This window comes from Martes martes (assembly GCF_963455335.1).
Source record: "Martes martes genome assembly, chromosome: 14".
Taxonomy (NCBI): Eukaryota; Metazoa; Chordata; class Mammalia; order Carnivora; family Mustelidae; genus Martes; species Martes martes.
In genome coordinates this window covers 70,191,389-70,204,036 of record NC_137902.1, presented here as the reverse complement: position 1 = coordinate 70,204,036, position 12,648 = coordinate 70,191,389, and the positions used below count along the sequence as shown (strand labels likewise).

At 38.4% G+C, this 12,648-nt stretch overlaps 1 protein-coding gene across 5 annotated transcripts in view; it reads right to left on the bottom strand.

The window, feature by feature from the left end:
* The window catches only part of PCDH15 (protocadherin related 15), a gene marked incomplete at both ends in the record, with an annotated part of 820,110 nt that overhangs the window by 223,310 nt on the left and 584,152 nt on the right, over window positions 1-12,648 (bottom strand). For all 5 annotated transcript variants that reach the window (XM_080823084.1, XM_080823082.1, XM_080823083.1 and 2 more), the window contains 2 exons: window positions 3,520-3,744; window positions 6,304-6,609. In XM_080823084.1, coding sequence (XP_080679210.1) covers window positions 3,520-3,744; window positions 6,304-6,609 — 531 coding nt within the window. The remainder of the gene's footprint in view (window positions 1-3,519; window positions 3,745-6,303; window positions 6,610-12,648) is intronic.

Below are 12,648 nucleotides of genomic sequence, written 5' to 3'. Positions count from 1 at the left end.
AATAAGAGAAGAGAGAAGAACCACATGATCCTCTCCATTGATGCAGAAAAAGCTTTTGACAAAATCCAGCATCCGTTCCTGATTAAAACGCTTCAAAGTATAGGGATAGAGGGAACATTCCTGAACTTCATCAAATCTATCTATGAAAAACCCACAGCAAATATCATCCTCAATGGGAAAAAGCTTGCAGCCTTCCCATTGAGATCAGGAACACGACAAGGATGCCCACTCTCACCACTCTTGTTCAACATAGTATTAGAAGTCCTAGCAACAGCAATCAGACAACAAAGAGAAATAAAAGGTATCCAGATTGGCAAGGAAGAAGTCAAACTCTCTCTCTTCGTAGATGACATGATTCTTTATATGGAAAACCCGAAAGACTCCACCTCCAAACTACTAGAACTCATACAGCAATTCAGTAATGTAGCAGGATACAAAGTCAATGTCCAGAAATCAGTGGCTTTCTTATACACTAACAATGAAAATACAGAAAGGCAAATTAGAGAATTGATTCCATTTACTATAGCACCAAAAACCATAAGATACCTCGGAATAAACCTAACCAAAGAGGTTAAAGATCTGTACTCGAGGAACTACAGAACACTCCTAAAAGAAATTGAAGAAGACACAAAAAGATGGAAGACCATTCCATGCTCTTGGATGGGAAGAATAAACATCGTTAAAATGTCTATACTGCCCAGAGCAATCTATACTTTTAATGCCATTCCAATCAAAATTCCACCAGTATTTTTCAAAGAGCTGGAGCAAATAATACTAAAATTTGTATGGAATCAGAAGAGACCCCGAATTGCTAAGGAAATGTTGAAAAACAAAAATAAAACTGGTGGCATCACGTTACCTGATTTCAAGCTTTACTACAAAGCTGTGATCACCAAGACAGCATGGTACTGGCATAAAAACAGACACATGGACCAGTGGAACAGAGTAGAGAGCCCAGATATGGACCCTCAACTCTATGGTCAAATAATCTTTGACAAAACAGGAAAAAATATCCAGTGGAAAAAAGACAGTCTCTTCAATAAATGGTGCTGGGAAAACTGGACAGCTATATGTAGAAGAATGAAACTTGACCATTCTCTTACACCGTACACAAAGATAAACTCGAAATGGATAAAAGACCTCAACATGAGACAGGAATCCATCAGAATCCTCGAGGAGAACATAGGGAGTAACCTCTTTGATATCAGCCACAGCAACTTCTTTCAAGATATGTCTCCAAAGGCGAAGGAAACAAAGGCAAAGATGAACTTCTGGGACTTCATCAAGATAAAAAGCTTCTGCACAGCAAAAGAAACAGTCATCAAAACAAAGAGGCAACCCACGGAATGGGAGAAGATATTTGCAAATGACAGTACAGATAAAAGGTTGATATCCAGGATCTATAAAGAACTCCTCAAACTCAACACACACAAAACAGATAATCATATTAAAAAATGGGCAGAAGATATGAACAGACACTTCTCCAAGGAAGACATACAAATGGCTACCAGACACATGAAAAAATGTTCATCATCACTAGCCATCAGGGAGATTCAAATCAAAACCACATTGAGATACCACCTTACACCAGTTAGAATGGCCAAAATTAGCAAGACAGGAAACAACGTGTGTTGGAGAGGATGTGGAGAAAGGGGAACCCTCTTACACTGTTGGTGGGAATGCAAACTGGTGCAGCCACTTTGGAGAACAGTGTGGAGATTCCTCAGGAAATTAAAAATAGATCTTCCCTATGACCCTGCAGTTGCACTGCTGGGTATTTACCCCAAAGATACAGATGTAGTGAAAAGAAGGGCCATCTGTACCCCAATGTTTATAGCAGCAATGGCCACGGTCGCCAAACTGGAAAGAACCAAGATGCCCTTCAACGGATGAATGGATAAGGAAGATGTGGTCCATATACACTATGGAGTATTATGCCTCCATCAGAAAGGATGAATACCCAACTTTTGTAGCAACATGGACAGGACTGGAAGAGATTATGCTGAGTGAAATAAGTCAAACAGAGAAAGTCAAGTATCATATGGTTTCACTTATTGGTGGAGCATAACAAATAATATAGAGGACAAGGGTAGATGGAGAGGAGAAGGGAGTTGAGGGAAATTGGAAGGGGAGGTGAACCATGAGAGACTATGGACTCTGAAAAACAACCTGAGGGTTTTGAAGGGGCAGGGTGGGAGGGTGGGGGAACCAGGTGGTGGGTATTAGGGAGGGCACAGATTGCATGGAGCACTGGGTGTGGTGAAAAAACAATGAATACTGTTACGCTGAAAATAAATAAAAAATTAAAAAAAAAAAAAAGAACAGAGGAAAAAAAAATGAACATAGTAAAAAACAAAACAAAAAATGCAAAAAAAAATTGAGCATAGTAGAAACATTGTCCATGACCTTACATACATTATGACCTTGTGTACCTTATGAACTTGCATTCATCTCCTCTCTCTTGAGACAACCTTTCAAGAATTGGAGTCATCTCTAGTACCTAACTTCCTTTCATTCTAATCAAAAATCCATCTGCAGAAAAGCACTGGTGATGCCTTCCCCATGGGAAGAGGGCTCCTTTGGGAAGGAGCAGAGCAATCTGACAGTTTAGGACACAGCTCAGGTAACCTTTACCTACACTAATGTTCGAAAACTGATAAATCTCTCCTCATGTCTTCCTTTAAAGGTACACCTTAAAATCACTCAAATCCCAAAAGGTCGAAGATACCATGCTCTCTGAAGCAATCACTTGGCACATGTTATCACAATGAATGAGACAGGAAATCTGGCATGGCCAACGAAGGCCTCATGGTCACAAACCTTGAACATGGCTGAGCCGAGCTCGACTCTGATTCCATTCAGTCCCAAAGCTTATTTCATTCCAGAATCTCAGCTTACAGACTAATTAGCTCTGGGGCCTTAGAACTCTTGCCTTTTCCATAATCTTTTCTTTTTAAAATTTTTAAATTGAAGGGTTTGGATGAAATTATTATCCCTGGTGCTGTGAAATTTGGAATAAACTAGTCTGGAGAAATTGGGACTAGATTAAAATCGTAGAACTGGGGAGTCTGGGTGTCTCAGTGGGTTGGGCCTCTGCCTTCGGCTTGGGTCATGGTCTCGGGGTCCTGGGATCGAGCCCCGCATTGGGCTCTCTGCTCGGTGGGGGACCTGCTTCCCTCTCTATCTCTGCCTGCCTCTGTTCTTGCTTGTGATCTCTCTCTCTCTCTCTCACAAATAAATTTTTTAAAAAATCTTTAAAAAAATAAAAATAAATAAAATTGCAGAGCTATGGGAACATTTGGGCAGCCACAGTGGTTAAATTCTTATTTAGTATTTTGTTCAAATGTATCTATCCTACTTCAACAATTCGGCTACTTCTCAAGTCTAACACATTCCAGACTGTATGTTCTGGGTCCGGTACTACTGTGTTTTTAAGAATAGCAGCCCTGGATATTTAATATAGTTCAAACTCAGAAGAGTGTATGGAGTTAGACACCAGGAGTCATTCGTGCTCCTTACCTTTACTATCACCGTGACCGTAGCAATGCCAGGTGGCATCGTTCCGTAAATATCGAAGGCCTCCACGAGAAATGTGATGCTTGCTTCCTGCTCTGGAAATGACTCATAATCCAAACTCCTTAAAAGGGAGAGTTCTCCTGTAAATGGATGTAGTGCAAAAAAGTGCTTTACTTCCGGGCTTCGGATTCGATAAGACACATTTGCTCCAAGGTCAACATCCTTGGCCTGTAAGAAGTAAAGCAGAAGGACAACGGTATCAGTGGTGTTACCAAACCAGAGGAATGCAAGGCTGATGGAGGTCATGGGTCAGCACCCAGGACAGCATGAACTTAATGATCACAAGGCATGTTTCAGAGACAAGCATGTTTGTTAAGAAATTTACCAAAGAGAGAAAGAGGGAGAAACAGAGGCAGAGAGACAGACATTCATGACATTTTGTCTTTTTAAAAAAAATTTTATTACTATATTTATTTTCCCTGAGAAATCACTAACTAAAAGAATCATATCACTGTAAAGAAATGACTATTGTCATAAATTATTGTATTATTTCCTGCTAATTGAATAACCTTGAAAAATAATCTTTTAAATAAAAATAAAGTTTTATTGGGCATTTTTTTCATAAACATGACAGATTATTAATGGAGTATAAGGAAATGACAGAAATTAAAGTAGTAATTTCTCCTTACAAGGATTGTATATTTCTAGAGCTCAGTCTACTATACTTCCTTCACTTGATCAACCTTTATGGAGTAGTTATTATGCAGGAGAAGCACAAGATGAACCAAGACACAAATCCTGCCCTCCAGGTTAATGTCTCAAAAAAAAAAAAAAAAAAGGGACACAAATACCACAATAGAAAGAAAACAGGGACATGGCAATTGAGAGGTGTTCAGAATTGGGGGTAACGTGTTCTAGCTGCAGGTCTCCCAGGATGACAAAGACAGACTGGCCAAGGCAGTTCTGGTGGAGGAACTGGAACAGGATCAGGGGGATGCGGACATGAGCTGTGTTAGGACGCGCACACAGTTACCAACATCATCACAAGAAGACATTGGGAAAACACAGATCTGATGACGTCATTTTCCTATCTAAAATCCTTCTTGTTTTCCATTCCATTTTGGGTTAGCTTCACTCTCCTGAACATAGAGAGGAGGATCCATACAATTTCCAGCCTGTAGCTCTTCCCTGTCTCCTCTCTAGGATCTCAAGCAGGTTCGTTCCAATGCCTTGAATAATATTTCTTCTTCTTTGATAGAATAACTCTTAACTTGCTCCTAAGTTCACATTGTAGAATGCAACTGTCTAAATCTCAAAACCATATTTCTAAACTCTCAATATTAGGTTGAGAGTTCCACCTGTCATCTCTGAGGCCCCTTGCTCTAAGAACCTCTATGGCAATTAAGGATTTACTTGTCTGTTTGCCACGCCAGACTGAGAACCCAATGAAGGCAGGAAATGTGTCATTCCATGTTAGAATCCCCAAAGTCTAGCAGAGGAGCTGGCATACAATAAACACTGGAAATACCCGTGTTGAATAAATGGATGATTAAATGAATAGATGAACAGAAGAATAAATGGAGAAATATGGACCTTTCCCTGGCTGGCACCTGCCCTTTTTAGATGAATGTTTTTGCCTAAATATTTATTGAGTTAAATTATGAAAAAAAATGCAAGTTCTTAAAACCCATGCTAACAGAGTTCAAGTTGTGGATGGCAGGTCAAGGAAGGTCTAGAATCTTTTTCTTTTTTTCTTTTCTATAATTCTTTTGTTAGAATCTTTTTTCACCCCAAAATTATACTTTATAGACCATCTATGTCAAAATTAAAAGGGGTGGTTGCTTAAAATGCAGATTTCTAAGCCAACCTAAGCTACCTAACCTACTGAATCAGAATGTCCAGAGTTTCTGGTGGTACTGTAGCCAAGGACTGAAAAAAGGCTTGGATATGGGGGCACTGTTCAAAAGGAGAGTCAGACCTCTGGAAGGATGCAGTTGTTCACCAAAAGTGAAAAAAAGAATAGGTTCAGCAATATCCTCTTTCTGTAAAATAAAGGGAAAATCTCTACCTGGGTATGTGTGTGTGTGTATATATGTATAGATATGTGTCCATATGTATCTATACATATACATACAAACATAGGTATATGCACACACCTGGATAATGTGAATTTACATATATGTAACTATAGAACTATTTATTTGAATATGTACATATGTAGTTATGCATGCATATACTGGCATAATGCATATTTACATATACTTAAATATGGAAATATCTATTTGAAAATGTGCATACATAGATATATATGCACACACCTGCCTACATGCATATTTACTTGTATGTAAATATGAAAATATTTTATTTCATATTGTGTGAGCACAAAGATAAATGTCACAAATACACTTAAAAATTTAACACCAAGTACTCTGGAGGTACAAAGTGGGAGATTATTAAATTTTTCTTTATAGAGTATTATATTGTCAATTTTTACAGTAAATATATAGCACTGATCTTATAAATTAAAAATTTATTAAGACATCTTATTTGATTTCTTAGAAGTGCACCTTTTCTCCTCTTAATTGTTGGTATATCCCTGAAGTAAGTTTGTTACATAAAACCAATATGCAATATGGGCAAGATGCTTCGATTAAAACTTTACTCATTGTTTATCTGAAATTACAATTTAACTGGGTGTGTTGTCTTTTTATTTGCTAAGTCTGCAACCTTCTGCAGACAGCAGATCTTCTAATGTGGGATCCAGGATTTGTCTGCTCCCCCACATACCTCTATCTGGAGGAAGGTGGTCCCAGCTGGCAGATTCTCCTCCACGACGACAGTGTATGTTGAATTGGTGAACACGGGGCTATTATCATCAATATCCAAAACTTTGATGGCCAGTGTGAGTGTCGAGTGGCGGGGATGCACGGCTCCGTCTGTGGCCACGACAACAAGCTCGTAGTAGTCCCTGACCTCTCTGTTAAGCTTCACTGCTGTGTAAATGCTCCCATTGGATGTGATGCGAAAGAGGTTGTTGAAGTTGCCCAAACTGTAGTGCACTTGACCGTTTATCCCAGCATCAGGGTCTGTTGCCTGAATAGAGATGAAAAACAGAGGCATTCACCTAGTATGTTTTGTCATGCTTTTTGCACATTACCTTTTGCTATGGTGCCCTGCTAGAAGGGGGCAGTTGAAAAATCATGGCATATTTTTAACCGAAAATTCTTTCTTCTCTAGGGGGAAAACTGAAAAAGATAATGACAATGTAATGCAAAAGTCTAGAACTTGAAAAGAAATACACTGTAGTTGAATTATTCTTCATTCAGAATGACCATAACATACATTGATAATATCATTAACAATATAATATTGTAAAAGAAAACTCACATTATAAAAAATACTGGATGTTTCCTGTACTATCATTTCTTTAATGATTTTGAATTCTAAATCATGAAAACACAGGTAGTTTTTAATTAATGTAACATAATGCACTAGATGACAACTTAAGATGCTATAGTACTTTTTGTTCAAACACTTTGCTTATTCATTTTCCTATATATTTTGTCAAGCACTATATATATCTCTAATTTAATCCTCACCATGCTATTTTTTTAAAGATTTTATTTTTATTTATTTGAGAGAAAGCAAAAGAGAGAGAGAGCATACAAGCAAGGGAGGGGCAGAAAGAGAGGGAGATGCAGGCTCCCCACTAAGCAGGGAGCCCAATGTGGGACTCGATCCCAGGACCCTGAGATCGTGACCTGAGCTGAAGGCAGACACTTAACTGACTGAGCCACACAGGTGCCCAATCCTCACCATGGTCTTATGAATAAATACAGTTGTTTCCATTTTGTAAATGAGATAATGGTGTCTTGCGGAATTTAAAGCTCTTGCTTAGAGCTACAAAAGATATAAACATACTGCGCCCCAGTTCTGGTACATATAAAACTACTTGATAAATATCTCTGGAATTAATGAATGTTGAAATAAATAAATACATGAAACTGAGACTTGAAACTAAATCTGCTCCCAAACCCAAAAGAGTCAAGGTACTGTAACCGGGAAGCACTTGCAAAGGTCTCTTCTTTAATATTGGAATACAATCTCCAAATGATAATTGAGAATTATTGTTATTATAATAACATATTAAATAAAATTTTTAAGTTGCATCACAATCACTTTGCATCAAATGTGTAAATTTCAAGTGAATATTCTTCCAATGGAGTGTTATGAGAATTAATCTTATCCAAACTCAAGTGTGATATAAATGATGACTCCTACTATTAACTATTTTGCATTTTGTGTTCGATAATGCTACTAGTATTAGAAGCCACGAACTGTTGTATAATCCTGCCCTAAAGCTGTTGTTAAGGAAAGGAAGGAAGACATTTGACTGCATTATGAGCTATAGATACAATAAAATCACTTAGTATCCACAAAGCCTGGAATGCAATAGGATGGATTTTAATAGCAGAAATGCAGATGTATATCCAAGTATACAAACTCTGGAAAAACATGTTGGGGGCATGGCTGAATGCTTATGCCTTGTTTGAGGTAAAGTGGTAAAGTCCAAGATGTGAGTCATGTTTGCAACTCTGCTCCTTCTCTACGTCTTAATGCCAGACATGCCAGTGGGATTTGCCCCTTCGACTCATCTAAACACAAATGCTTGAGGTTTAAAACCTGAGAACAGACGGAGAAGGCACTGCAGGAATGCCCAAAGAGGAAGAAACAGAGAGAACGAGTTGAAGAGTTTCCATTGACATACATTCTTTACATTGCGCCTAAAATTTGCCATACAAATTACTGACAAATTCATCAAGTTTGTCACTTAGAGGAAAAACCAAATGACAACAATAACCCCCTCAGGGGAAAAAAAGAAAAGCACCCCCCCCTTTTTTGGTCTGAAATCACTGCATAAGTAAATAGAAAAATGTACTCCAGTAATATAATATAAATAGCTCTTATTTCTTAATGACAATATTTGTGGAAATTTCAGTGACTTTTTCTGTCTGTGGGAATTCTTACAATCACAAAATCAATCATTTATATAGCCAGTAATTTAAATGATTCTTGTTCAAATTATGTTTTCATTCATCCATATAATGGAAGGCGTATTATATAATGATTCTGTTTGACTTGTGTGTGTGTGTGTGTGTGCGCACACACACGCGCACGCACTTACGTGTGTGTGTGGGGGGGGTGTTGTGTATGTTTTGTTTTATACACCTCTAGCTACTTAGCCATCTCCACAAGAATGCCTCGTACATGTCTCTGTTAGTTTTCTATACTTGCCATAACAAATGACCACAAATTTAACAGTTTACAAAAGACAAGTTTATTATTTTATGGCTCCATAGGTCAGAAATTAAACACGCGTCTCACCAGGTTACAATCAAAGTACAGGCAGGGCTGTGTTTCTTTCCTGAGGCTGTAGGGGAAGTTCACTTACTGGAGCTCCTTGCTTATTAGAGTTGTTGACAGAATTCAGTTGCTTTGAGTTGTAGGACTGAGATCCCCACCTCCTTTTTGGTTGTCATATGAGGACCATTCTCAGCTTCTAGAGGCCACCCATAGTCCATGGCCATCTCCTCCATCTTTAAAGTCAGCAATAATGGGTCAGGGTACTCTCACACTTTTGACCCTCTCCTCTTTCTTCTTCCATCGCCTCCCTCTGATCCATTCTGTTCCCAACCTCTTCTAGTTCTAAGGGCTTACATGATTGCATTGTCCCCCACTTGGACAATCCAGAACAATCTCCCCTGTTGTGAGCTCCTTAACCTTAATCACATCTATAGAGCTCTTTTTGCCATGTGAGGTAACATATTCGTAGGTAGAGCATATCTGGGGGCCATTATTCTGTCTCATAGAATCAGAAACTTAATATGTCTGTGATTGAACTCTTCATTACTCCTGCATCCAAATCTTGTTTACTTCCACCCTTCCCCTTTCAGTAAATGGTCTTCTACCACCATATGAGGTTATGTAAGATGTAAAGTAGATATTTCTGAGCTCTCCGTCTTTTATCTGCTCAATTACTCATTCATCCAATAATCTGAGAAAAGCTTATGTAATACCATGCATGAGACTCAGCTCCAGGCTGTGAGATACACAGTATATTAAGTACCAAGGTCCAAGACCTAAAGTCATTTACAGAATAATCCCTATCTATCCATCATATGTTCCTTCCCCCCAACCCTGGGGAAATAATATCTACTCCTAACCATCTTGGTCCGAGCCACCACCAACTACAGCTTAGATCACTAAATTACTTGCTAATTCTTTTCTTCCAGTTATATCCCTTCAGAAAGACCTTTTATAAAAGCAAAAAGAATGACATCAGTCCTCTGTGTAAACTCCTTCAGTGAATTCCATTGCTCTGGGCAATAGTCAAACCTTTAATACAACCAATAGGTTCCACAGCAGATGCGGCTTTCACTCCGTTTTCTCTAACCTCCAAACTTCCCCCAGGCCCTCTGCGCATAGGGCTCCTGCTGTCACTCACCAGCCCCCTACTCATGCATCTTCCAAGCATCAAGTTAAACATCACTTCCTCAAAGCAGCCTCCTCTGATTCCTGAAATGGAGATTCGATTTTCCTGCTGTATGTAGGCCGAAAGTGCCACGTACCTGCCACTTCTGCCACTTTTCGTAGTTTCTAATTATATATTTACCAATGAGCTTATTTGCTTAAGATCTGGTCTCCTTTTGTACAATAAAGTATGCCATCAGAGTATGTTCTGGGCTTTTCTGTTTTCACTGAATGCCTCACATAGCGCCTGGCACATAGTAGGCATGCAATAAATACTTAAATTCATAAATGAATTATATATATTAAGATATATAAGTGAATGTATTAGTACTGCTATGTAGTAGCTATTATAATTCTTAATTCATTATTTTATTTCATTTTATTTATTTTTGTCATTGTGCATCTATTGTTTGGCTTTACTTTGGCTCTTGTTTTATTATCCTCTGTGAATCCGGTTAGGAATCTGAAAATTAAAACTGGAATTATTGGAATTGCACCTAGTACTTTGATCACCTTGGTGAAACTATTGATTCTACGCTGAAAAAATATCATTTTTTAGAGGAACAGAGTGATATTTTATCACAACCCAAACAAACATATGACAAGTAAATATCTTTGTACTTTTAGCATTTTGTAGAATGACAAGGAGAGATTATGTACGTTAAGGTGGCAAATGACTGTTCTCTAAGAAGAGATTGCTATATTGTACAAGTGCTGATTGGTCTCAGTGTTCCCAGCATACTATTTTTTGATGTCATTAACTTTTATATGTCACTTTTTCTCTCTAGGTCTCAGATATCTCAACTATAAAATAAGATATGTGGAGTAGAGAGCAGTTTTCAATCTCTTTTCTTACCATTATGCATGCCAGAGATGAAATTCACAAACATGACCCAGGTCATCAAGTGTAACATGAATAAGATAGACTACAGCTACAGAAGGATTTCCCATAGTTGCAATGCCATTTTTTTCTGTTCCACTGAATAAAATATATGCAAACTTAAGTAAACAGACACTACTATAGATTTAACCTAATAATTAATATCAGAACAATGCAAATGTAGTAACTACATTGGTAACCAGTGACTTGCACGAGACTTCACATTTGATTGTAACAACCCATGCCTGCCAAGAGCTTCTCTAGAGGATTGTGAGGACACTTGCTCCGACAAGAGACTGAGATATAAGAACAAACTTCCATTTCAGAATGAACCACCTGCATTCCCCAAACTGCTGTATCAACCACATTTTCCCCTGGGAACTTCCCAATGTATATTAGCTCAGAGAAGTGCTTTATTAAGGTCTTCTTTATTTAGGATTGTTGAATAGGAACTTCCTCCCCCATGTTTCATCTTGCTAAGGGGAAGGGCATTTTAGCAAGACAACTGCCCTCTGTTGTTCCCTCTCCCACTTGGGAGTGGTGAATTTGGTAGGAAGAATTGGGTTAATGTTTCTCTAAGATCTGCTTGTAAAAACAGCCTGTGGTTTGCTTGTTAAGTTGTATAAGCTCTTCCCTTATGAACACCTCAATTCCAGCCTTGCCCAAAGAAGAAGAGCTGTATGAGTGAGTTTAGCTGTAGGCTGCGGTATTATCCAACACCCCCTGGCCCTCCCACTAAACTTCTTTCCCTCCAAAATCAGTGTCACCCCATCTACCTGAGGAGAGGAACCTGGGCAACCTAGAGGATGTTCGTTATTATCTTCAACGCCCCCCACCGCCAGAGGTTTGTAGCACAGTTTCCGAAGGGATTTCATCATAGTTTCCACTGCTGTTTGTTTAGCAGAATAGTTACTAGTATCTTGAGGGACATACAGTTGTTAAATACTGCTATAGTTCACTGAGCAATGCCAAGAATAAGGCCTTCTTTTAATACTCTGTCTGTGATACTTTTCACACAATATTTCCACTTTGTACTCTTTGTTCTCCAGGACATGTTGAAAATGACTATTGTAATGTTGTACACTCTCAGCCATGTTTGGATTCTTAAAATGGTCTACAGAGAAATAATAAACGGAAGAGAAAACATAATAAAAAATATGCTTTCAGCAGGACAGTGAGAGGATTTTTTCAAATGACTGAAATTGATAGAAAAGGCCATGGGGAGAGGAAGAGATATTGGGTTTTAGCCATGGCCTTGATAAAGCAACTCTGGGTGTGAGTTTTCCTTGTGCTACATTTCATGTGATGTTAGTTAATGTCCTCAGTTGTTCTTTCAGGGACAAAAGTAAGAGGAGGTAAAGAGAGAAGGGAAAGTCTGGGTTCAAATAAACAAATTTGGGAAACTGAGATTAAATAAAATTTAAAATGTTTTATTACATCATAATTCCTGAAGTAACATTACTATTTAGTGAATGAGGTGAAGTTCTCAAGGGGGATATGTTATGCACCAGATTTAGAAATCCTGAGCAAAGGCCACCTCCTTTCAACACGTTGCACAAACTATAGAAAGAAGCCAAGACTCCTATGCCTGATCTCTTCCCACCCACATTTTCAGCACTCCCTCACTATCTGCTCTCTTCTACAAGGTCTCCACCCAAATCAAATAAATTCTCGACATTTCCCTAGGACTCAGCATATACTTCATGACATTTTCATCAAGG